A 25,696-nucleotide genomic window follows, 5' to 3' on the forward strand; every position below is an offset into this window, starting at 1 on the left:
AGCCTTTTTTCCCACCTGTGTTCTTGTGGGATATTGTTTTGAGTTAAGTGCATGTAGCACCTCTGATGTCACGGTTCGTTGGTTGTTTACTTGTTTTGTTTGGAAGTTCACACTAAATAAAGATGTGGAACTTTAATCACGCTGCGCCTTGGTCCGTTCTTCAAAACGATCGTGACAGAATATCCCACCAAACCAGGACCAAGCAGCGTGCCCAGGAGGAGAAGGTATCCTGGGCTTGGGAGGAGATCATGGAGGGACACGAAATAATTCCTTGGAAGCAGATGCAGGGAGATAAGGGAGGAGGACGACGACGCTGGGGTTCGCGGCCACAGAAAGCCCAAGGACAACCCCAAGATTTGTTTTGGGGGGGCACAAAGGGTGGCCGGTCAAGCCGAGGAGAGTGCCAGAGCCCGAATGGCAAACTCTGGAGGAGCGTGTCGTCAGACCACGACCACAGAAACCACAAGATTTATTTTGGGGGGGGGGCACATGGAGCTGGCGGCTGAGCAGAGGGAAGAGCCAGAGACCACCTGGGAGGAGATAGAGAGGTGGTCGGTCAACCCAAGGAGAGTACCAGAGCCCGCCTGGGATTCGATGGAACAGTGCGAGGAGGGATACCGGAGAATGGAGTTGGCTAGGAGTATGCGGCAACGGAGGCGTTTGGAGGAACGTGTCATCAGTCCGGTGAAACCTGGGCCGGCTCCACGTATCTGGCCTCCAGTGCGCCTTCCCAGTCCGGTACGTCCTGTGCCTGCTCCTCGCACTCACCCTGAAGTGCATCTCCCCAGTCTGGTGCGTCCTGTGCCAGCTCCCCGCACTCGCCCTGAGGTGCGTGTCACCAGTCCGGTGCCACCTGTGCCGGCTCTATGCACCAGGTCTCCAGTGCGCCTCCACAGCCCAGTACGTCCTGTGCCAGCTCCTTGCACTCGCCCTGAAGAGCGTGTCACCAGTCCGGTGCAACCTGTGCCGGTCCCACGCATCAGGCCTCCAGTGCGCCTTCTCAGTCCGGTAAGTCCTGTGCCTGCTCCACGCACTCGTCCTGAAGTGTGTGTCACCAGTCCGGTGCCCCCTGCACCGGCTCCACTCACTTGGCCTCCAGTGTGCATTCACAGTCCAGAGCTTCCGGCGATGGTCCCCGGTCCAGAGCTTCCGGCGACGGTCCCCAGTCCGAAGCTTCCGGCGATGGTCCCCGGTCCGGAACCACCTGCGACGGTCAACGGTCCAGAACCTCCAGCGAGGGTCAATGGTCCGGAGCTTCCAGGCAAGGTGTCCAGTCCTGCTCCATGGCCGGAGCCCTCCTTTGCGCCGGTGCCCAGTCCAGGCACGGCGTTTAGCCCGGCGCCATGGTCGGATCCGGGGTCTGGGCAGGGGTTACGACCTGCACCGGAGCCGCCACCGACGCTAGATGCCTACCCGGACCCTCCCCTATAGAGTCAGGTTTTACGGCCGGAGTCCGCACCTTTGGGGGGGGGGGGGGGGGGGGGGGTACTGTTACGCCCTGACACCATAGAGCCTTTTTATTCTCTATTTTGGTTAGGTCGGGGTGTGACAAGGGTGGGTAATCTAGGTTGTTTATTTCTATGTTGGCCTGGTATGGTCCACAATCAGAGGCAGCTGTTTTTCGTTGTCTCTGATTGGGGATCATATTTAGGCAGCCATTTCCCCACTGTGTTTTGTGAGATCTTGCTTATGTGTAGTTGCCTGTGAGCACTTCATTTGCTTCACGTTTCGTTCGTTATTGTTTTTTTGTGCGTTTAATTCAATAAACATGTGGAACCCATATCACGCTGCGCCTTGGTCCATTCTTTAAAACGATCGTGACACTGGGCATGGAATACGTTGGATGTTTGTTTTCCCGCATATTAGCGTTTTTCATCATGAATCTTGTTCTAAAGGCAGCTTTGCAGTCATCAAACCTAACCTTAACCACACTGCTAACCCTAACCTTAAATTAAGACATAAAAGCCATTTTCTTTTTAAAAAATCATGAATTTTTACAATGTAGCCAATTTTGACGTTGCAGCTGGCCTATCTAAGGGGAAATCGCTCAGTTCTGCCTCCAGAACAACCAACTGGGCACACACTGGTTGAATCAACATTGTTTCCACATCATTTCAAGGAAATTACGTTGAACCAACGTGGAATAGACGTTGAATTGACATCTGTGTCCAGTGGGAAGACTCATGACAATAAACATCAACTAGCGTTTTTTTTCTTCACATGTTGCAAAAGCACCAACTAGAAATCTAAACATTTTATTAATTCTTCAATAATGCTCACATTTTGTGACATGTTTAAAGTGTTGCATTTTCATGTAGTCCCACCGGTGATATTAAAAGTGAAAGCGTGTTTAAAATGGAGTCATGAGAGCCTTGAAAAGGTGCATCTATTTCTTAATAAACACCATCTGGCTGAACAAGCATGAGCTTTACCCCTACTGTTCACGGCGTCTGTTCAAAGTGTGTCACTGCCAAATGTTTCCCCTTAAACAATTGTGTTACACTTATTCTGCGACACTTGGACACATGGGGGGGGGGGGGGGGGGGCAACCCTTTGCTGCAACCTTGTTTTCTGTCATTAATACATACATTGCTGAGCATGGGAGGATGACGGTGGTTCGTTGGCCCCATACTGGCACATCGTTATTTTTTTACACTCAGTAAATGAGGCATAGTATGCACAGGGATAATACTTCTAAACTGTTGAGGGTGCAATACAGTACGTGTGTTTGTGGCCATATTTAGTGAGGGCTCATATTCTGTATTCACACGCACTCATGCCAACAATCGAAGGAGAGAATTAAGTAGTATAACCTCTCTCAGTAGCTTTGGGATGTTTTGTTGGTGTTCTTGTCTTTCCACCTGTCCTGACTGGGCAAACTCCATTTCCAGTGGACGCTCCAAACAGCTGCCCACAATTCCATCTGTTGAAAGAATGATCCTCCAACCACGGCCAAGTCATTATGGTTCTGGATGACACACCTGTGTGTCACAATTGCCGTATGGGCTCTCACTCACTCCTCCCATAAGGCCATTGGGGCCAGTCTCAGTGACAAACACTTACGAAGCCAAACAACCTGAGGGACTCTGGGCAGGCTTCTATTGAGGCCTTTCAACTGTCAATTTTCAAACGGTCACACTTGAAACTGTCCTTGTATGGGGTGATTGAATGATGTTGATTTATTTCTACAATCTCCTATCTATTGTGTTGTTCTACCCCAGGGGGCGATGAGGAACAGGACTTTGACATTGAGAGAAACACAGGCAGCATTGTGATCGGCAGGCCTCTGGATGCAGGGAGGAAGTCCAACTATAATCTGACTGTACAGGTTACAGACGGGCATCAGTTCGCAACCACACAGGTGATACACATATGAAATACAAAGTAAATTAGTAGTTATCGTAAAATTTTAGATTAAGTTTCTCTTCCTGTCTGTATGTCTCCTAGGCATATATTCGTGTGCTGGACATGAACGAGCATCGACCCATGTTCATGAAGTCCATCTACGAGGTCAGAGTACCGGAAGACACCTCTCCATGGAAGGACATCCTCCACATCTCTGCTCAGGACCGAGACAGCAACAGCAAACTCATCTACTCGCTCCACAGCAGCGTCGATCCAGACAGCCTGAAGAACTTCCATCTGGACCATAAGAGTGGTGTTCTGGTCATGACTGAGCAGCTGGACCGTGAGAAGCTTTCTGTGCACACACTCATTGTGATGGTAATGGTGTTGATGTTTTTTAGTCATGTCTCCTTTTCATCTCCCTTACCATTTGAAAACATGACGATCTAAAGTACAGCGTATCTATCATCTAACAGTTTCACAAAGCAAAATAATCTCTGTCTGATTATAGCAATCATTTTTGCTGGTTTTCTAGGAATTTCATTTTGTTTAAGTTAATGTCCCTACACTGTCTTGCTCTCACCATCTCCTTTAAATGCATAGGTTCGAGATCAGGAGATCCCAGTGAAAAGAAACTTTGTGAAGGCAGTGGTTTATGTGGAGGACTGCAACGACCACTCTCCTGCTTTCATGGCAGCCGGCTATGAGGGCACTATCACCAATCTGGCTGCGGCTGGGACAGAGGTGCTGCGTGTCAAGGCTCTGGATAAGGACATGGGGAGCAATGCTCAGATTATCTACTCCCTTCACTCAGGTACAACCCAGATCAGAGATTATGAGGGCTAGATTATGATGGATTTAAATTGTGAAAAAATCTTCAAATATGATTACCTATTTTTAGCATTCTTTATAAGAGTGCTACAGGATAAGTATATTATATTTTTGAGAATGTTTTCGCTCACATTCTGGGGGTGGCAGGTAGCCTAGTGGTTAGAGCGTTGAGCTAGTAACCGAAAGAGTTGCAAGATCAAATCCCCGAGTTGACAAGGTAAAAATCTGTCCTTCTGCCCGTGAACAAGGCATTGTTCACATATAGGCAAATGTGTTGACAATTTCAAACATTCTATACACAAAAAAATATTTGTTTGTAAAATAATTTGTTAATTTTAATTTGGTCTTTGATTCATCTTTCCAGGGAATGTCAACAACACCTTTGACATTGATGGCGAGCTGGGGAGTATCACTATCACCAAATCTCTGGACAGCCTACCCCAGGAGCAGTTTCATCTAACAGTGAAGGCCACAGACCAGGGTTTTCCCCAGCACAGCGATCTCTGTTCTGTCTCCATTACCGTCCTGCTCTCAGACAGAACCCCTCCCAGGTTAATATATATAGAAACTAGTATTATGTTGTTTGATCATTCTTAAATGCTTTAATTTGTAAATTGCATCAAATAATTCAACTTCAGGTACTGTTGATATTATATACTGCTTTCCTAATTGTAAATAAAAAACGTTCTCTCTTCTCTCTCCCAGGTTCCCCTCTGATGAGTTCTTCTCAGAAGTCAGTGAAGCCAGTTCTTTGGGAACTCCCGTGATCGCTGTCTCTGCAGCCAGCCCATCCGCAGTACACTACAGCATCAAAGATGGAGACCCTAACGGAACCTTCCACATCAATGCAAACTCCGGAGTTCTCTCTGTCCAAACAAGCCTCAACTTCGAGAAGTGTTTCTCTTACAGGCTCAAAGTGCGTGCCAGCACCTCGGCAGGAGCCTCGTCAGATACGGTTGTTTACGTCTATGTGATAGATGAGAATGATAACCCTCCGGTGTTCCTCCAGGAGAAATTCCATGGCCAGATTAGTGAGTCTGCTCACATAAACAGCATGGTGATGGGAGAGAGCAACACACCTCTAGTGATACGAGCCTCTGATGCTGACAGGGACTCTAACTCTCTCCTAGTCTTCCAAATCCTGGAACCAGAAGCGATGAAAGTCTTCAAGATAGATCCCAGCATGGGTACACTCTCTGTGATATCCGAGGTGGACTTTGAAGAAACACCTGAGTTTCACTTCAGCATTCAGGTACGGGACTCAGGGGAACCGTCGCTGTACGCAGCAGAGCCAGCAAGAGTCACCATCCGTGTCCTGGATTTCAATGACTGTTCCCCCAAATTCTCTAGGCCGGTGTACGAGTCGTCCATCATCTTCCCTCCTGTCAGAGAGATGGAGGTTGTACGGGTCACGGCACAAGATGCAGATTCAGTTGTCTCGTACAGCATCACAGAGGGCAACCTTCACAACGCTTTTCTCATTCATCCTTTTACTGGTGCTATCTCTGTAAACAATGTTTCAGAGTTTAAATCATTTTACCAGCTGCTGGTCAAAGCCTCTGACGGCCTGTACAAAGACCTTGCTACAGTTAAGATAAACGTCACCAACATAACAGCAAGCGGCCATCTTCAATTTGAGCAGGGATTGTATGCAGCCACCATTGTGGAGAACTCGATGTCGGTCAAAATGTTAGTTGTTTTGAGAGCTTCAGGTAGCTACTTGAACGAGCCTCTAATTTACTCTGTATTGAACCCAATGGGACAGTTTTCTATAGTCCCAACATCAGGGGTGCTTGAGACCACCGGCGTCCCCTTCGACAGAGAGGAGCAGGATGTCTATGACATAGTGGTGGAGGTGAGAGACATGAGGAGTCCCCGTCGCAGGGCAATAACCCACGTCAACATTTACATAGTTGACATCAATGACAATCCACCAAGGTTCTTGAACCTGCCTCACTCCATGATGATCTCTGAAGACACGGACCTAGGAGATGTAATCTTTCAAGTGATGGCGTCCGACAGTGATCTTGGAGAAAATGGCTCTATTATGTACTTGTTGCAGGAGGATTTTGATCTCTTTAGGATAGACCCTTATGTTGGTGATGTGTCCCTTCAGCGGCCAATAGACTTTGATGCTACTAATAAATATACCTTGACTGTCCTGGCCACAGACGAGGGCTCGCCAAGTTTGACCACTTCAGCAGAACTGAGTATCACGGTGAGAAATCGCACTAATCCCATTTTTCAGACTTTGCTATATCCTCTAAAAGTCCCTGAAAACATATCTCCCTTCACCACCATCTTGCATGTACAAGCAAGAAACCCTGAGGGATACCGGCTTATTTACAATCTGGAAGAGGAGAATGCCTCGACAAACTTTCACATAGATTTTAAAACAGGAGTGTTGACTGTCACCGATTCATTGGACTATGAGAGCCAGACAATGCATCTATTGACGGTCCGAGCCACTGACTCTGTGACAGGCTCCTTTTCAGAGGCCGCTGTCGAAATAGAGGTTGAAGATGTTAACGATAACGCTCCAGTCTTCTCCAAGCTGACTGACACAGTGGATATACCTGAAGGATTACCCATAGGTACGTCTGTATTACAGATATCAGCCACAGATAGAGACTCAGGCAGAAATAAAGACATAACCTTCCATATTTTGGGGACGGGGGAAAATGAAACAGACTTCTTTGAGATAGATCCCCAGAGTGGTCTAATTATTACGACACAGGTGTTGGACTATGAGAAGACAAAACACTTCCAGTTAAAGATCAAAGCCATAGATAATGGCACAAACCTGTTGAGCAGTGAAGCCTATGTCATTGTTAACGTAACTGATGTCAACGATAACCCTCCAAACTTCTCCAAGACCCACTATCAGGCAACACTGGATGAAATGGCCAAATGTGGCCACATCGTCATAAAAATCCAAGCTTCGGACCCCGACACCAGAGACTTGAACAATCTACAGTATAAGATCCTCTCAGGTAATGAGGAACGATACTTCGCCATCAATGAATCCTCCGGGATTATCTCCTTTTCTAACGTCTGCAAGAGAAATGTGGACCCATTCTACAACCTCACCGTGGCTGTGTCAGATGGAGTTTTCCAGAACACAGCCCCTGTGAACATTGATATGATGAACACTAATAAACACAGTCCCTATTTCAACAAAAACATCTACGAGGCGGAACTAGCTGAGAATGCTGAGGCTGGAACACGTGTGATTCGCCTGGCCGCTATAGACCCTGACGATGGACCTTATGGCAGCGTGGACTACACCATCATCAACAAACTGGCAGATGAGAAATTCTCCATAGACAAGAATGGACAGATCATAACATCTCAACCTTTAGATCGAGAGAACCCATCCCAAAGAGTGATCGCCATCAAGGTGATGGCTAAAGATGGCGGAGGGAAAGTAGCATTCTGCACTGTGAAGATTATCCTGACAGATGAGAATGATAATGCCCCTCAGTTCAAAGCTTCAGAGTATCAGGTGTCAATTCAGTCTACTGTAAACAAAGGCTCTCCCGTGATTCAGATAATGGCGTACGACGCAGACGACGGCAAAAATGCTGACGTCACCTACACTGTGGACGAAGCAGAGGAAGTGACTGAGGACATCATTGAGATCAACCCCTTCACTGGCATTGTCAGTGTCAAAGAGAGCCTGATAGGCCAAGAGAACAAGATATTCAACTTCAAAGTCAAGGCTCGGGATGGCGGATTACCGTTCTACAACTCCACGGTTCCGGTGCAGGTGAAAGTAGTCCCACCTGAGGTCCCTCTTCCGAAATTCTCCGAGCCGCTGTACACCTTCTCCGCAGCCGAGGACATCTCCATGGGAACAGAGATCGGGACGATCAAGGCCGACTCCGACATGCCAGTCATCTACAGCCTGGTCAATGGCAACACAGTGGAGAGTAACAGAGACAGAGTGTTTGCTCTGGATAAAGAGAGTGGTACTCTACTCGTCCAGAAGAGCATCGACCACGAGAAAACCAAGTGGTATCAGATAGATGTTATTGCTCAAGGCAACCACAACGGGACTGATGTAGCCTCACTGGTGTCGGTCAGCATCCAGGTCCAAGATGTGAATGACAACGTGCCGGTGTTCGAGGCCAACCCTTACAAGGCCTTCCTGGCTGAGAACATGCCACCAGGAACCACCGTCATCCAGGTGTGTTTTTTTCAGATATATTTTTTAAATTTATCTTATATTTTTGTACTTGAATGTTGTATGCAATTCTTTACGATTTCTGTGTTCGTGATGTGCAAATCAAATTCTCTTTTAGGGCAAGAACAGTTTAGTTTTAATTAATGAATTCATCCATTCATTCATCCATCCATCCAGGTGACTGCCAACGACCCTGACCAGGACACTAATGGACAGGTGACCTACACCTTGGAAACCGAACCTGATGACATCACCGATGTCTTCTCCATTGATAGTGAGAGCGGTTGGATAACTACTCTGAGAGAGACGGACTGTGAGACGATACAGCACTACAGCTTCACAGTGGTGGCTACTGACCACGGGGGGGAGGTGAAGCTCTCTTCCTCAGTTCTGGTGGAGGTGACAGTGACTGACGAGAACGACAACCCTCCTCGGTTCAAGGAGGACGTGTACCATGGGTCTGTCATGGAGAACACTAGGCCTGGGGAGGTCATCATGAGCCTGACGACCATTGATATGGATGTGACTAAAGAGAACAGGCAGATCACGTGTTACATCACAGGTGAGTCTTGTTGATTGATTAATTTGGTTGATTGAATGATTGATCACATACACTTTTTTGAAGTAGTTGAATGGTAGGTCTATCAGCATTATGGACAACATTTTAATAAGAAACAGATGGGCACATTATTTCTCCAGAGCATTATATCTATTATAATCATGGCTTATTATAAGATAGCAATATATCTACTATAATAACAGCTTATTATAACAGAACAATATATATTATATAATGGATCATTATAACAGAGCAATATATCTTCTATAAGGGTTCATTCTAAGTGTAAAAGTGACTACATTGACAGGAAGAAATGTGGTGGTGATGATCAAACCCATATAGGCCTCCGGGTAGCATTGACATTTATGTATTACATTCAAATGTTTTTCCTTAGACGGAGATCCATTAGGCCAGTTCTCCATTGTGCAAGAGGGAGAGGAATGGGGGCTGGTCCTCAAAGAGTCTCTTGACCGTGAAGCTAAAGATAACTACTCCCTGAAAATAAGAGTTACTGACGGGAGATTCGAAGCCCCTGCCACTGTAGAGGTCCATGTTCTAGACATCAACGATAACAGTCCTCTGTGTGAGCAGGTATGTCAGTCCGCCATGACACTACAGTATATACTTAGATTCCTGTAGATAGCGGTAACATGTTGTACCTACATAAGGACTTTATAACAGTTCATACATACGTAACACATTCATGAGCAGTAGCCTACCTAAGCATGAATAAAATATCAACAACTGCAATTTGACCTAAGACGTAGCTGACTATCAATGTTTCTGTCCAGTTGCTGTACACAGAGGTTGTCATGGAGAATTCCCCGTCAAGCATGTTCATACTGAAGGTTTCAGCATCGGACCCAGACATCGGCACCAACGGACAAGTGTCCTACACCCTCCACGGCCCCAACGCAGACAAGTTCCATCTTGATCAAAAGACAGGTTAGAGACTACTTTTATTTGGGGTCTAAACAAATAGAGGTCCTAAGTGAAATCCATTATTTGTTTGGTTTGAAAGATAGCATCTCCATTCTTACAAAATACATAAACTGAGGTCTTCAAGAAGACAAGATGGTGCACTGTCAGACCACCATAAATGGTTGGTGTTTTTTTCCATGTTTGGTGCTTTGGCTTCTCATCAAACATACTTCCTGTTTGTCATAGCACTAGCCTAGCTTCATTATTGTAAGCCAATCAGAGCTCATAATCTCAATAATTTGTCCTATCACAATACACATATGCTAGGAGAAGCTTTGACATGGCCTTCAACCCAAGGTAATGGTTTGGCGCTAGTAGCACAGTGAATGACTACCAGAAATGTAAATATTTAGTGATTTATTTGTACTTCTCATGGTTTCCTTTTTGATATATTTCAGTAAATATTTTGTAAACTGTGATGCTATTTTTAAAGAATGCATAGGCCTACTGTTTGGCCCTTTTTCCCATAATTTTGAAATATTGTACAGTACATTTAAGTGTTTTTCCCCACCATTTTGATATACAGTACCAGTCAAAAGCTTGGACACACCTACTCATTGCAGGGTTTTTCTTAATTTTTAGCTATTTTCTACATTGTAGAATAATAGTGAAGACATCAAAACTATGAAATAACACATATGGAATCATGTAGTAACCAAAAAAGTGTTAAACAAATCGAAATATATTTTATGTTTGAGATTATTCAATGTAGACAGCCTTTGACTTGATGACAGCTTTACACAATCTTGTCATTTTCTCAACCAACTTCATGAGGTAGTCACCTGGAATACATTTCAATTAACAGGTGTGCCTTGTTAAAAGTTTATTTGTGGAATTTCTTTCCTTCTAAATGTGTTTGTGCCAATTATCTGTGTTGTGACAAGTTAGGGGTGGTATACAGAAGATAGCCCTATTTGGTAAAAGGCCAAGTTCATATTATGGCAAGAACAGCTCAAATAAGCAAAGAGAAACGACAGTCCAGTGTTACATTATCACGTGAAGGTCAGTCAATCCGTAAAATTTAAAGGACTTTGAAAGCAGTCGCAAAAACCATCAAGCGCTATGATGAAATTGGCTCTCATGAGGACCGCCACAGGAAAGGAAGACCCAGAGTTACCTCTGCTGCAGATGATAAGTTCATTAGAGTTAACTGCATCTCAGATGGCAGCCAAAATAAATGCTTCACAGAGTTCAAGTAACAGACACATCTCATCATCAACTGTTCAGAGGAGACTGTGTGAATCAGGCCTTCATGGTCAAATTGCTGCAAAGAAACCACCACTAAAGGACACCAATAAGAAGAAGAGACTTGCTTGGGCCAAGAAACACGAGCAATGAGCATTAGACCGGTGGAAATCTGTCGTTTGGTCTGATGAGTCCAAATTTGAGATTTTTGGTTTCAACCGCCGTGTCTTTCTGAGACGCAGAATAGGTGAACGGATGTTCTCCACATGTGTGGTTCCCACCATGAAGCATGGAGGAGGAGGTGTGATGGTGTGGGGGTGCTTTGCAGGTGACACTGTGAATTATTTAGAATTCAAGGCACACTTAACCAGTATGGCTACCACAGCATTCTGCAGCGATACGCCATCCCATCTGGTTTGCGCTTAGTGGGACTATAATTTGTTTTTTTAACAGGACAATTACCCAACACACCTCCAGGCTGTGTAAGGGCTATTTGACCAAGAAGGAGTGATGGAGTGCTTTATCAGATGACCTGGCCTCCACAATCACCCAACCTCAACCCAATTGAGATGGTTTGGGATGAGTTGGACTGCAGAGTGAAAGAAACCAACAAGTGCTCAGCATATGTGGGAACTCCTTCAAGACTGTTGTAAAAGCATTCCTCATGAAGCTGGTTTAGAGAATACCAAGAGTGTGCAAAGCTGTCTTCAAGGCTAAGGGTGGTTACTTTGAAGAATCTAAAATCTAAAATATATTTTGATTTGTTTAACACTTTTTTGGTTACTACATGATTCCATATGTGTTATTTCATAGTTTTGATGTCTTCACTATTATTGTACAATGTAGAAAATAGCAAAAAATTAGTAGGTGCGACAAAACTTTGACTGGTACGGTTTTTCCCCCCACCATTTTAATATACATCTCAGTGTTTTTCCCCACCATTTTGATATACATGTCATTGTTTTTTCCCACCATTTTAATATACATCTCAGTGTTTTTTCACACCATTTTAATATACATCTCAGTGTTTTTCCCCACCAGTTTGATATACATCTCAGTGTTTTTCCCCACCATTTTGATATACATCTCAGTGTTTTTCCCCACCATTTTGATATGCATCTCATTGTTTTTCCCACCATTTTAATATACATCTCAGTGGTTTTTCCCACCATTTTAATATACATCTCATTGTTTTTCCCCACCATTTTGATATACATCTGTGTGTTTTTCAGTCAGTCAGACAGTTTTCATCTATACATAGACTATCTACATGCACTGTATGTCCTCTGCTCCACTAGGAGATAGAAATAAGAAGTTAAGTCCATCTATATGTTCATCTAATTATTAGTTATTTTATTTGTGACAGGGGAATTGTTCACTCTGGCCCAGTTGGACCGGGAGAAGGTGAAGGAGTATGATCTGGTAGTTAAAGTCACGGACGGTGGAGGTCGCTCCTGCCAGGCAGACATCTTACTCATGATCCAGGATATGAATGACAACCCTCCCAAGTTCTCCAACAACCACTATGAAGTCACTGTGTTCGACAACACCACCGTCAGGACACCCATCGCTGTCATCTACGCCAAAGACCCTGACACTGGTAAGTCATATTATTGAGATAGAATGAATAGAGTCGACATTCCCATTCTGAGGGATAGTCTGAAAGGGGATTTGTTGATCTAGTTATTCTATTTCTATGGGCCAAAATGTATAAAATCAGAATGACTAGAATGGACGTTCTGAGGTATAGTTTGAGGGGCTTTGTCTGACCTAGTAATTCTATTTCTATGGTAAAATCTAAATTCCCCTTTATGTAGCAGAGGCTCTACACCAATATACTTAGGTCATAACATAGACTATTCTCCTACTTCCCAGGTCATAACAGAGACTATTCCCCTATCCCCCAGGTCATAACATAGAGACTATTCCTCTATCCCCCAGGTCATAACATAGAGACTATTTCTCTATCCCCCAGGTCATAACATAGACTATCCCTCTATCCCCCAGGTCATAACATAGAGACTATTCCTCTATCCCCCAGGCCATAACATAGACTATTCCTCTATCCCCCAGGCCATAACATAGACTATCCCTCTATCCCCCAGGTCATAACATAGAGACTATTCCTCTATCCCCCAGGCCATAACATAGACTATTCCTCTATCCCCCAGGTCATAACATTGACTATTCCCCTATCCCCCCGGTCATAACATAGAGACTATTCCTCTATCCCCCAGGTCATAACATAGAGACTATTCCTCTATCCCCCAGGTCATAAAATAGACACTATTGCTCTATCCCCCAGGTCATAACATAGAGACTATTCTCCTATCCCCCAGGTCATAACATAGACTATTCTCCTATGCCCCAGGTCATAACATAGACTATTCTCCTATCCCTCAGGTCATAACAGAGAGAGTATTACTCTATCCCCCAGGTCATGACATAGAGACTATTCCTCTATCCCCCAGGTCATAACATAGAGACTATTCTCCTATCCCCCAGGTCATAACATAGAGACTATTCCCCTATCCCCCAGGTCATAACAGAGACGATTCCCCTATCCCCCAGGTCATAACATAGAGACTATTCCTCTATCCCCCAGGTCATAACATAGAGACTATTCCCCTATCCCCCAGGCCATAACATAGACTATTCCTCTATCCCCCAGGTCATAACAGAGACTATTCCTCTATCCCCCAGGTCATAACATAGAGACTATTCCCCTATCCCCCAGGTCATAACAGAGACTATTCTCCTATCCCCCAGGTCATAACAGAGACTTTTCCCCTATCCCCCAGGTCATAACATTGACTATTCTCCTATCCCCCAGGTCATAACATAGAGACTATTCCTCTATCCCCCAGGCCATAACATAGACTATTCCTCTATCCCCCAGGTCATAACATTGACTATTCCCCTATCCCCCAGGTCATAACATAGAGACTATTCCTCTATCCCCCAGGTCATAACATAGAGACTATTCCTCTATCCCCCAGGTCATAACATAGACTATTCCTCTATCCCCCAGGTCATAAAATAGACACTATTCCTCTATCCCCCAGGTCATAACATAGAGACTATTCTCCTATCCCCCAGGTCATAACATAGACTATTCTCCTATGCCCCAGGTCATAACATAGACTATTCTCCTATCCCTCAGGTCATAACAGAGAGAGTATTACTCTATCCCCCAGGTCATGACATAGAGACTATTCCTCTATCCCCCAGGTCATAACAGAGACTATTCTCCTATCCCCCAGGTCATAACAGAGACTATTCCCCTATCCCCCAGGTCATAACAGAGACTATTCTCCTATCCCCCAGGTCATAACATAGAGACTATTCCTCTATCCCCCAGGTCATAACAGAGACTATTCCCCTATCCCCCAGGTCATAACATAGACTATTCTCCTATCCCCCAGGTCATAACATAGACTATTCCCCTATTCCCCAGGTCATAACAGAGACAATTCCCCTACCCCTCAGGTCATAACATCGACTATTCTCCTATCCCCCAGGTCATAACAGAGACTATTCCCCTATCCCCCAGGTCATAACATAGAGACAGTTCTCCTATATACTTCCTGACCACCACCCACCCGCCCTTCATCCACACAATATTTCATGACCTTCAATCTGCCTGCCCTGTGGATATAACCACCAGGACTGCGGGTTATGAGTCAACAAACACATCACTAATTTATGCATTGTTCGTGTCCCCGCTTATAAATATCTGGGCATCTGAATTGACGAAAAACTCTTTTTCAAAAATCATGTTGATGAGTTGGTTAAGAAATTAAGAATTTAAATAGACTTATTCTATAAGAACAGGTCCAGTTTTTTGTTGAATAGCAAAAAACAAATAATTCAGTCAACATTCCTGATGGCTTTAGACTATGGCGACACCATCTATATGAATACAGCTGCCAATGCAGTGAAATCATTGGATGCAGTTTATCATAGTGCACTATGATTTATTACGGGCAGCAGGATCAGGACACATGCATGTATTCTGTATCAGAAAGTAGGCTGGCCCTCTTTGAAGTCTCCTAGATCGATACATTGCTCTCATTTTGTCTATAAAGCCCTCTTGCATAAACTTCCCCCATGCCTTACCTCATTGTTAACCTTCAAACACATACCTAATCATGTATTATCCTGAGAAACAGGGCCACTCCTGTAGGTGTGTAGAAACACATACCTAATCATGTATTATCCTGTGGCTGTTTATTATGGCTGTTTATTATGGCTGTTTATTATGGCTGTTTATTATGGCTGTTTATTATGGATGTTTATTATGGATGTTTATTATGGATGTTTATTATGGATGTTTATTATGGATGTTATTATGGCTGTTTATTATGGCTGTTTATTACGGCTGTTTATTACGGATGTTTATTACGGATGTTTATTACGGATGTTCATTATGGCTGTTTATTATGGCTGTTTATTATGGCTGTTTATTATGGATGTTATTATGGCTGTTTATTATGGCTGTTTATTATAGATGTTTATTATGGCTGTTTATTATGGATGTTTATTATGGATGTTTGGCTGTGTTATTATAGATGATAATTATGGATGTTTATTATAGATGTTTATTGTGGGTGTTTATTATGGATGTATATTATGGATGTTTATTATGGATGTTTGGCTGTTTATTATGGATGTTTATTATGGCTGTTTATTATGGATGTTTATTATGGATGTTTATTATGGCTGTTTATTATGGATGTTATTATGGATGTTATTATGGATGTTATTATGGATGTTTATTATGGCTGTTTATTATGGCTGTTTATTATGGCTGTGTTATTATAGATGTTTATTATGGATGTTTATTATGGATGTTTATTATGGCTGTTTATTATGGATGTTTATTATGGATGTTTATTATGGATGTTTATTTTGGCTGTTTATTGTGATGTTTATTATGGATGTTTATTATGGCTGTTTGGCTATTTATTATGGATGTTTATTATTGTCACGACTTCTGCCAAAGTCGATGCCCCTCCTTGCTCGAGTGGTGCTTGGCGGTCGACGTCACCGGTCTTCTAGCCATCATTGATCAGTTTTTCATTTTCCATTGGTCTTGTCTTGTCTTCCTACATACCTGTTTCCAATCACATTAATTACATGTTGTGTATTTAACCCTCTGTTTCCCCTCATGTCCTTGTCGGTGATTGTTTTGTGATGTTAAGTTACGTGTGTATTTTGTATCAGTGTGCGACGGGTATATGTTACCCATGTTATTTTGCACTTTGGTTTTGGAGTTTGTTTTTTCATTAAATACTCCAGATTAACCAATTTGGTTTCTCCTGCGTCTGACTTCCCTGCCACCTACAGACACGAATATGACAATTATGGATGTTTATTATGGCTGTTTCTATTTTGGCTGTTTATTATGGCTGTTTATTATGGCTGTTTATTATGGATGTTTATTATGGCTGTTTGGCTGATTATTATGGATGTTTATTATGGATGTTTATTATGGATGTTTATTATGGCTGTTTATTATGGATGTTTATTATGGCTGTTTCTATTTTGGCTGTTTCTATTTTGGCTGTTTATTATGGCTGTTTATTATGGCTGTTTATTATGACTGTTTGGCTGTTTATTATGGATGTTTATTATGGATGTTTATTATGGCTGTTTATTATGGCTGTTTATTATGGATGTTTATTATGGATGTTTATTATGGATGTTTATTATGGCTGTTTATTATGGCTGTTTGGCTGTTTATTATGGATGTTTATTATGGATGTTTATTATGGATGTTTATTATGGATGTTTATTATGGATGTTTATTATGGATGTTTATTATGGCTGTTTGGCTGTTTATTGTGATGTTTGGCTGTTGTAAAGTGGTTGTTCCACTGGATATCATAAGGTGAATGCACCAATTTGTAAGTCGCTCTGGATAAGAGTGTCTGCTAAATGACGTAAATGTAAATGTAAATGTGTTATTATGGATGTTTATTATGGCTGTTTATTATGGCTGTTTATTATGGACGTTTATTATGGACGTTTATTATGGATGTTTATTATGGCTGTGTTATTATGGCTGTGTTATTATAGATGTTTATTATGGCTGTGTTATTATGGATGTTATTATGGCTGTTTATTATGGCTGTTTATTATGGACGTTTATTATGGACGTTTATTATGGCTGTGTTATTATGGCTGTTTATTATGGCTGTGTTATTATGGCTGTGTTATTATAGATGTTTATTATGGCTGTGTTATTATGGATGTTATTATGGCTGTTTATTATGGCTGTTTATTATGGACGTTTATTATGGACGTTTATTATGGCTGTGTTATTATGGCTGTTTATTATGGCTGTGTTATTATGGCTGTGTTATTATGGCTGTGTTATTATAGATGTTTATTATGGCTGTGTTATTATGGATGTTTATTATGGCTGTTTATTATGGATGTTTATTATGGACGTTTATTATGGATGTTATTATGGCTGTTTATTATGGCTGTGTTATTATGGATGTTTATTATGGCTGTTTATTATGGATGTTTATTATGGACGTTTATTATGGATGTGTTATTATGGATGTTTATTATGGCTGTTTATTATGGATGTTTATTATTTTATTGTTCTTCATAATTGCACCATGCATATTGTTTTGATACAGCTTTGATTAGGCCATTAACTCCTAGCCTACTTTGGAAGAAACCCAAATTCGTCGTGCCAAACCAACCAGACTGTTAATTCCTATTCTCCTCCGGCAGATATGATCTCTGAGGTGAAGTGCCATAGAGATAATAGTAGCTAGATAGTGTCCTGTGTCTATATGAAATAGTCTCTGCTCAGGACAACCAGACTCACTCATCTTCTCTCCTCTCCTTCTGCAGGTATAAACTCTGAGGTGAAGTATTCTCTACTTGAGGACAACAGCGGCCACTTCTCATTGGAAGAGTTCTCCGGTATCCTGCGCCTGGAGAGGTCGCTGGCTGAAAACACACGGTCGAGCTTTGAACTCAAGGTCAAAGCCACAGACCGGGGGCTTCCCCGACAACTGTACTCTGTTGCCACGGTTACGGTGCACGTTGTCGACCTGAGCGACTACCAGCCGGTGTTCCTGAGCCAGGAGTACTCCGCCCAGATCCCAGAATCCACTCTGGTAGGATCAGAGGTCATCAGCGTCTCTGCCCTCACTAGAGACGGGACCGAGACGGAACCCATCGTCTACTCCATTGTCTCCGGCAACGAGGGGGGAAGGTTCTACCTGCACCCGGCAACTGGTAAGGTTCTGTTCCATTACTTCCTTGAGTTCCATGGGTCAGTAAGGTTCTGTTAGATTTCATGACATTCCGTAAGGTTTCATAAAGTTTATTTGAGTTTATTTGTGCAAATGAATATATTTATGAAGCGCCAACCAATCTCTGTATTAGTTGTCAAACCATTCAGTAGCCGGGTTGTGTATAGATCCATCCCAAGAGCAATCATCCCACCACATGGTTGTTTTGAACCCTAAAACGTACACCAACATCAGCAAGAAAGAACTGGGAGCAGGCAGAGAAGCCCACTTATGAGGTTGATGAAACACTAAACGGTATAGCAAATACCTATTCACCTGGTTGTGCTGCTGACTGCAATAAAGTACAATTTCTTGAATGTTTTGGCAGAGATAAGTCTGCTTTCTATTGACACTCAGAAGTCAAATATCGGAGCAGTATTGCACAGCGAGGCAGAGAAGTGATTGAAAGTATATTGTCACTGCCGGTGCACTTTGTATAGATTTTGTAAAGGTCCTGCTGATATACACTGTACAGCAATCAGCCACTCTGGAGGAGTATAACGTAGTCAGTACTGTATTATACTGCTTGGTCCAGCACTGACATGCACCTATATACTTTACCTACTATTTTCTCCCTGACTTCTCTTGGTGTCCCTTCATTACAAATCCTCCCTGGTTTGATCTACCTGTAGCAAGGCACGAGTCTCATAGAGGTTGGTTGGACTGAGCCAAACCAATCTCCGGGCTTGTCAGCAACTTAATCAACTTGTGTATAGTTCCATCCCAAGAGTAATCATTTTGTTATGATTGCTACATGTGTCAAACTAAAGAAGTAGCTTTTTTAGTTATGTATTATATGTTTAATCAATGGAGACAGACTTGGAAGCTTAGTGTTATGTATTATATGTTTAATCAATGGAGACAGACTTGGAAGCTTAGTGATATGTATTATATGTTTAATCAATGGAGACAGACTTGGAAGCTTAGTGTTATGTATTATATGTTTAATCAATGGAGACAGACTTGGAAGCTTAGTGATATGTATTATATGTTTAATCAATGGAGACAGACTTGGAAGCTTAGTGTTATGTATTATATGTTTAATCAATGGAGACAGACTTGGAAGCTTAGTGATATGTATTATATGTTTAATCAATGGAGACAGACTTGGAAGCTTAGTGATATGTATTATATGTTTAATCAATGGAGACAGACTTGGAAGCTTAGTGATATGTATTATATGTTTAATCAATGGAGACAGACTTGGAAGCTTAGTGTTATGTATTATATGTTTAATCAATGGAGACAGACTTGGAAGCTTATTGATATGTATTATATGTTTAATCAATGGAGACAGACTTGGAAGCTTAGTGTTATATTATATGTTTAATCAATGGAGACAGACTTGGAAGCTTAGTGATATGTATTATATGTTTAATCAATGGAGACAGACTTGGAAGCTTAGTGATATGTATTATATGTTTAATCAATGGAGACAGACTTGGAAGCTTAGTGTTATGTATTATATGTTTAATCAATGGAGACAGACTTGGAAGCTTATTGATATGTATTATATGTTTAATCAATGGAGACAGACTTGGAAGCTTAGTGATATGTATTATATGTTTAATCAATGGAGACAGACTTGGAAGCTTAGTGATATGTATTATATGTTTAATCAATGGAGACAGACTTGGAAGCTTAGTGATATGTATTATATGTTTAATCAATGGAGACAGACTTGGAAGCTTATTGATATGTATTATATGTTTAATCAATGGAGACAGACTTGGAAGCTTAGTGATATGTATTATATGTTTAATCAATGGAGACAGACTTGGAAGCTTAATCTTCTTTTCTTTTTTTACTTTGGTCTTAGCTAGTCACATGAAAGAGAAAGTTTAGAGGTTTGAATGAGTTTGAATTCGTGATTCTCTTTGTTGTCTTACTTCGGAGCAGAGCCCTGCAGTATTAGGTTGTTTTCTTCAGTTTGAAAAATAGCTGCTTTTTTGCTATCTCAGTTCCAACATGAGCAGAGTATAAGGTTGAAGTCAGACAATTCAGGAAGTAAACTGAAATTCCAATTCAATTAATGAAAAAGGGCATCTATTTTCAGTTACTTCTCAATAAACTGAAAAGGAGAAGCTGTTTTGGGATTTTAAATTCAAATCGCTTCCTGAATTTACTGACTTGAATTCAAATTGATCCAAACCCTGGCAGATGGTCATGTCTAGATGGGATACAGCTTTGGTCAAATTGACGTCAAAAGTTAAAAAAATTAAAAAGGATGTTAGCTAAACCTAACCCTTTTCCTAACCTTAACCTAATCTTCCTAACCTGCTACGTTAATTCTCCTAAACATGCTACGAAAAGTCAATTTTGACAAAATCTGTATCCCTTCCAGACAAACACCTGGCAGATGTACATGTAAAATCACACTCAAAAGAGCCTGAATAAGAACTAAGGGAGTCATTTGAGTTGGCGTTGACAAATAGCTGCCTGTCATAAGCATTACAATTACAATGTCAATGTACATTTAATCAGTCTGTGTGCATACTTCAAAACATTGCATATGAGGGTGCAGAGAGATACCCGATGGGTTGGACGATTCGTCAATCATTTTGAAAAAACATACCCTTAAAAACTGGAAAATAACCAATCCTCCATTGTTAACACAATGGAAATGTAAAATGCTTTACGAAAAGTGAAACGCTTTATTATCTAAATGTTGAAAGTGCGTGGGCGACGGAGAGAAACAATATGGTGCAGGTTGAGGCCATGTGACGGAGAGTGATGCGGGCGCTGGAGATGTGTGTAGGAGGGAGTATGAGGGAGAGAAAAATAGAGAGAGAGAGAGAGAGAGAGAGACAGATGTGTGAGCAGGTGGGTCTGGGCAGGGGTGATGTGGATTTTGGTGAGTGTCTGTATGTTGCCGTTTGTCTGTGGATGTTTTGTATTGTTTTAAAAATTATACAAAAAAATAAAGAAGAAGACACATAGCAGTGAGGGGTCCGGTACCTACCCCAACCCCCTTGCTCTTGCTTTCTTACAATTCAGATGTAGGCAACAGTGCACTGTCTGTCTGTCTGTCTGTCTGTCTGTCTGTCTGTCTGTCTGTCTGTCTGTCTGTCTGTCTGTCTGTCTGTCTGTCTGTCTGTCTGTCTGTCTGTCTGTCTGTCTGTCTGTCTGTCTGTCTGTCTGTCTGTCTGTCTGTCTGTCTGTCTGTCTGTCTGTCTGTCTGTCTGTCTGTCTGTCTGTCTGTCTGTCTGTCTGTCTGTCTGTCTGTCTGTCTGTCTGTCTGTCTGTCTGTCTGTCTGTCTGTCTGTCTGTCTGTCTGTCTGTCTGTCTGTCTGTCTGTCTGTCTGTCTGTCTGTCTGTCTGTCTGTCTGTCTGTCTGTCTGTCTGTCTGTCTGTCTGTCTGTCTGTCTGTCTGTCTGTCTGTCTGTCTGTCTGTCTGTCTGTCTGTCTGTCTGTCCAAATACAGGGCTTTACCAGCCTTATTGACTGATCCTAGCTACTCTGTTGAACAAGGGTCAGCTCTAGAAGTCTTTAACTAGCTCAGCAAACAGAAGTGTACCTGTGTGATATAATTGCACATGTTGAAACCTGGTTTGGTTGTAAGAGGAATGCAGGTGGCAGTTATGTCTGTTGTTATATTGTCATCTTGTCTTGTGTTTATGAAGTGTGTAAACCAGACTGGCAGACGGCCCAGGAAGCCAGGAACTCTCTCTCTCTGCCAAATGTACATGCAGAGAGAGATAGAGACAGAGAATATAACAACAGTTACGTCTGTTGTTATATTGTCATCTTGTCTTGTGTTTATGAAGTGTGTAAACCAGACTGGCAGACGGCCCAGGAAGCCAGGAACTCTCTCTCTGCCAAATGTACATGCGTAGAGATAGAGAGACGGAAGGAGATGGAGAAAGAGGCGGAAGTGAGAGAGAGAGGAGGGAGGAGTGGGAGATAAGGAGAGAGAGAGAGAGAGAGAGAGGGAGAGGGAGAGAGAGAGAGAGAGAGAGAGAGAGAGAGAGAGAGAGCGAGAGAGAGAGAGAGAGAGAGAGAGAGAGAGAGAGAGAGAGAGAGAGAGAGAGAGAGAGAGAGAGAGAGAGAGAGAGAGAGAGAGAGAGAGGAGAGAGAGAGAGAGAGAGAGAGAGAGAGAGAGAGAGAGAGAGAGAGGAGAGAGAGAGAGAGAGAGAGAGAGAGAGAGAGAGAGAGAGAGAGAGAGAGAGAGAGAGAGAGAGAGAGAGAGAGAGAGAGAGAGAGGAGAGAGAGAGAGAGAGAGAGAGAGAGAGAGAGAGAGAGAGAGAGGAGGAGGAGAGAGAGAGAGAGAGAGAGAGAGAGAGAGAGAGAGAGAGAGAGAGAGAGAGAGAGAGAGAGAGAGAGAGACGGACGGAAGTGAGAGAGAGAGACGGACGGAAGTGAGAGAGAGAGACGGACGGAAGGAGAGAGAGAGACGGACGGAAGTGAGAGAGAGAGACGGACGGAAGTGAGAGAGAGAGACGGACGGAAGTGAGAGAGAGAGGACGGACGGAAGTGAGAGAGAGAGACGGACGGAAGTGAGAGAGAGAGACGGACGGACGGACGGAAGTGAGAGAGAGAGACGAGAGAGAGAGAGAGAGACGGACGGACGGAAGTGAGAGAGAGAGAGAGAGAGAGAGAGAGACGGACGGACGGAAGTGAGAGAGAGAGAGAGAGAGACGGACGGACGGAAGTGAGAGAGAGAGAGAGAGAGAGAGACGGACGGACGGAAGTGAGAGAGAGAGAGAGAGAGACGGACGGACGGAAGTGAGAGAGAGAGAGAGAGAGACGGACGGACGGAAGTGAGAGAGAGAGAGACGGACGGACGGAAGTGAGAGAGAGAGAGACGGACGGACGGAAGTGAGAGAGCGAGAGACGGACGGACGGAAGTGAGAGAGAGAGCGACGGACGGACGGAAGTGAGAGAGAGAGAGAGAGGACGGACGGACGGAAGTGAGAGAGAGAGGAGAGACGGACGGACGGAAGTGAGAGAGAGAGAGAGACGGACGGACGGACGGAGTGAGAGAGAGAGAGAGACGGACGGAGGAAGTGAGGAGAGAGAGAGACGGACGGAGGAAGTGAGAGAGAGAGAGAGACGGGGACGGAAGTGAGAGAGAGAGAGAGAGAGACGGAGGACGGAAGTGAGGGAGAGAGAGAGACGGACGGAAGTGAGGGAGAGAGAGAGACGGACGGAAGTGAGGGAGAGAGAGAGACGGACGGAATTGAGGGAGAGGGAGAGACGGACGGAAGTGAGAGAGAGGGAGAGACGGACGGAAGTGAGAGAGAGGAGAGAGGGAGAGAGGGGGAGAAAGAGAGAGAGAACAATTAACACCCACATGGCAGAACATTCCCTGATGTTTGTTTTCAAGTCTGTTTCATATCAGTAATTTTCACATCAGCCTATCGGCTGAATACGAGAGCAGTGACAGGTTTCCACCATGGTACAGAACACCAATAGATGGACCGTGGTACATACATCCAATGTACTGTACCGCAGCACTTTGTGGCTTTTGTAACCATAGCTACAGTAAGGGATGTTCAGATAAAGTGAGACAAGCCAAATGTCAAATATTTCAAAAATCACGATCCATACCCACTATTATGGCAAACACCTTCCTGCTATGGACATCCTTTTCCTAAACTTAACCAATAACAATTATTTCTGACCTTGAGGTGGAGCTGTCCTTAGAACAAGATAGAAAGGACAACTCCAATCTGCTCAAGACATGTCCATTTCTCTACATCCTGGTGCTGTAGTTACCTTGGGCTGGAACAGATGTATATTTTAGAAGGCCCATTTCTCTACATCCTGGCACTATTAACAGGTAGAACCCAACACATGTGTGACTTCAAGACCCAATGACCAGATCTATGTTTTTTTGTCAACAGAACAAAGACGATCAGATAGCGCTGTCAAAAAACCCACTAGGTGGAAACATGTCAGCGTTTTAGTTTGTAATAAAAGAGCACCACAAGGTGAATTTAATATATTGTTACTGTGGTAATCTTTGGAAATCGCTGTAATTTGTCCTATTTCTTTGAAGGCTTAGAACATATACTCAAAACCCACATGTCAACCCAGGGCTGTGTTAGTGTGTACAATACCAAGTTAACACAGCTGTCAACCCAGGGCTGTGTTAGTGTGTACAATACCAAGTTAACACAGCTGTCAACCCAGGGCTGTGTTAGTGTGTACAAGACCAAGTTAACACAGCTGTCAACCCAGGGCTGTGTTAGTGTGTACAAGACCATGTTAACACAGCTGTCAACCCAGGGCTGTGTTAGTGTGTACAAGACCAAGTTAACACAGCTGTCAACCCAGGGCTGTGTTAGTGTGTACAAGACCAAGTTAACACAGCTGTCAACCCAGGGCTGTGTTAGTGTGTACAAGACCAAGTTAACACAGCTGTCAACCCAGGACTGTGCTAGTGTATACAAGACCAGGTCAACACAGCTCAGTTAAATTAATACAGTTTGTGTTGTGTGTTTTTCAGGTGTTCTGGCTGTGAATGGCTCTTTAGACTTTGAGCTGTGTCGTGAATACTACCTGTCATTGGAGGGGACGAGAGGCAAGTCGACTCTGAGCGACATCACCATGGTGATTATCAACATCACAGATGTCAATGACAACACGCCCATGTTCGGACAGCGAGACTACAGAGCTGACGTCTCAGAGGACCTGTCGCCTGGTGATGTGGTGATGCAGGTAGTTTTCACTCTCAATTGTCAACTGTCACTTTAGAAACAAGTGATTGTAATACACAATTCAATGTGCTCAAGTAATTTCTCTGAGGGGACTAATAAAGTTGTTCTGAATTTGAATTTGGCATTTGGACAGCAACACATCTAAGTACTTATAGAACATGGCAGTTTGGTTGAGATAATAATCAGACTGTCATTTAATTTGGTGTCAATAAGAGCCAAGCATCTCAGTTCAATGAGGCTTACTGTTTCCTCTCCTCTCAACCCCCTCTCCTCTCAACCCCCTCTCCTCTCATCCTCCTCTCCTCCCAACCCCCTCTCCTCCCAACCCCCTCTCCTCCCAACCCCCTCTCCTCTCAAACTCTCTCCTCTCAAACCCCTCTCCTCCCAACCCTCTCTCCTCTCAACCCCCTCTTCTCTCCTCCCTTATCTCTCCTCTCTTCTTCCTCTTTCCCCTCATTTTCCCCACTCCAAGGTGACAGCCAACGACCTGGATGGGCCATTGAACAACCTCATCCACTATTCCATCTCCAGTGGAGACCCTCAGGGGCAGTTCAGCATCGACCCTCGCAGTGGAGAGATCATAGTCAGGGCCACGCTGGACAGAGAGGAGGTGAGGGGGGTTTAGTTT

At 43.3% G+C, this 25,696-nt stretch overlaps 1 protein-coding gene across 1 annotated transcript in view; it reads left to right on the forward strand.

Annotated features, from left to right (window-relative positions):
* Positions 1–25,696, forward strand: part of LOC106612258 (protocadherin Fat 2) — a 74,890-nt gene that overhangs the window by 26,201 nt on the left and 22,993 nt on the right. The window contains exons 8-19 of the mRNA XM_014213260.3: positions 3,222–3,361; positions 3,448–3,723; positions 3,949–4,159; positions 4,541–4,727; positions 4,882–8,365; positions 8,540–8,924; positions 9,316–9,512; positions 9,713–9,866; positions 12,454–12,687; positions 17,961–18,350; positions 24,858–25,069; positions 25,541–25,678. Coding sequence (XP_014068735.3) covers positions 3,222–3,361; positions 3,448–3,723; positions 3,949–4,159; positions 4,541–4,727; positions 4,882–8,365; positions 8,540–8,924; positions 9,316–9,512; positions 9,713–9,866; positions 12,454–12,687; positions 17,961–18,350; positions 24,858–25,069; positions 25,541–25,678 — 6,008 coding nt within the window. The remainder of the gene's footprint in view (positions 1–3,221; positions 3,362–3,447; positions 3,724–3,948; positions 4,160–4,540; positions 4,728–4,881; positions 8,366–8,539; positions 8,925–9,315; positions 9,513–9,712; positions 9,867–12,453; positions 12,688–17,960; positions 18,351–24,857; positions 25,070–25,540; positions 25,679–25,696) is intronic.

Source organism: Salmo salar, chromosome 09 (assembly GCF_965601325.2).
Source record: "Salmo salar chromosome 09, fSalSal1, whole genome shotgun sequence".
Classification (NCBI taxonomy): Eukaryota; Metazoa; Chordata; class Actinopteri; order Salmoniformes; family Salmonidae; genus Salmo; species Salmo salar.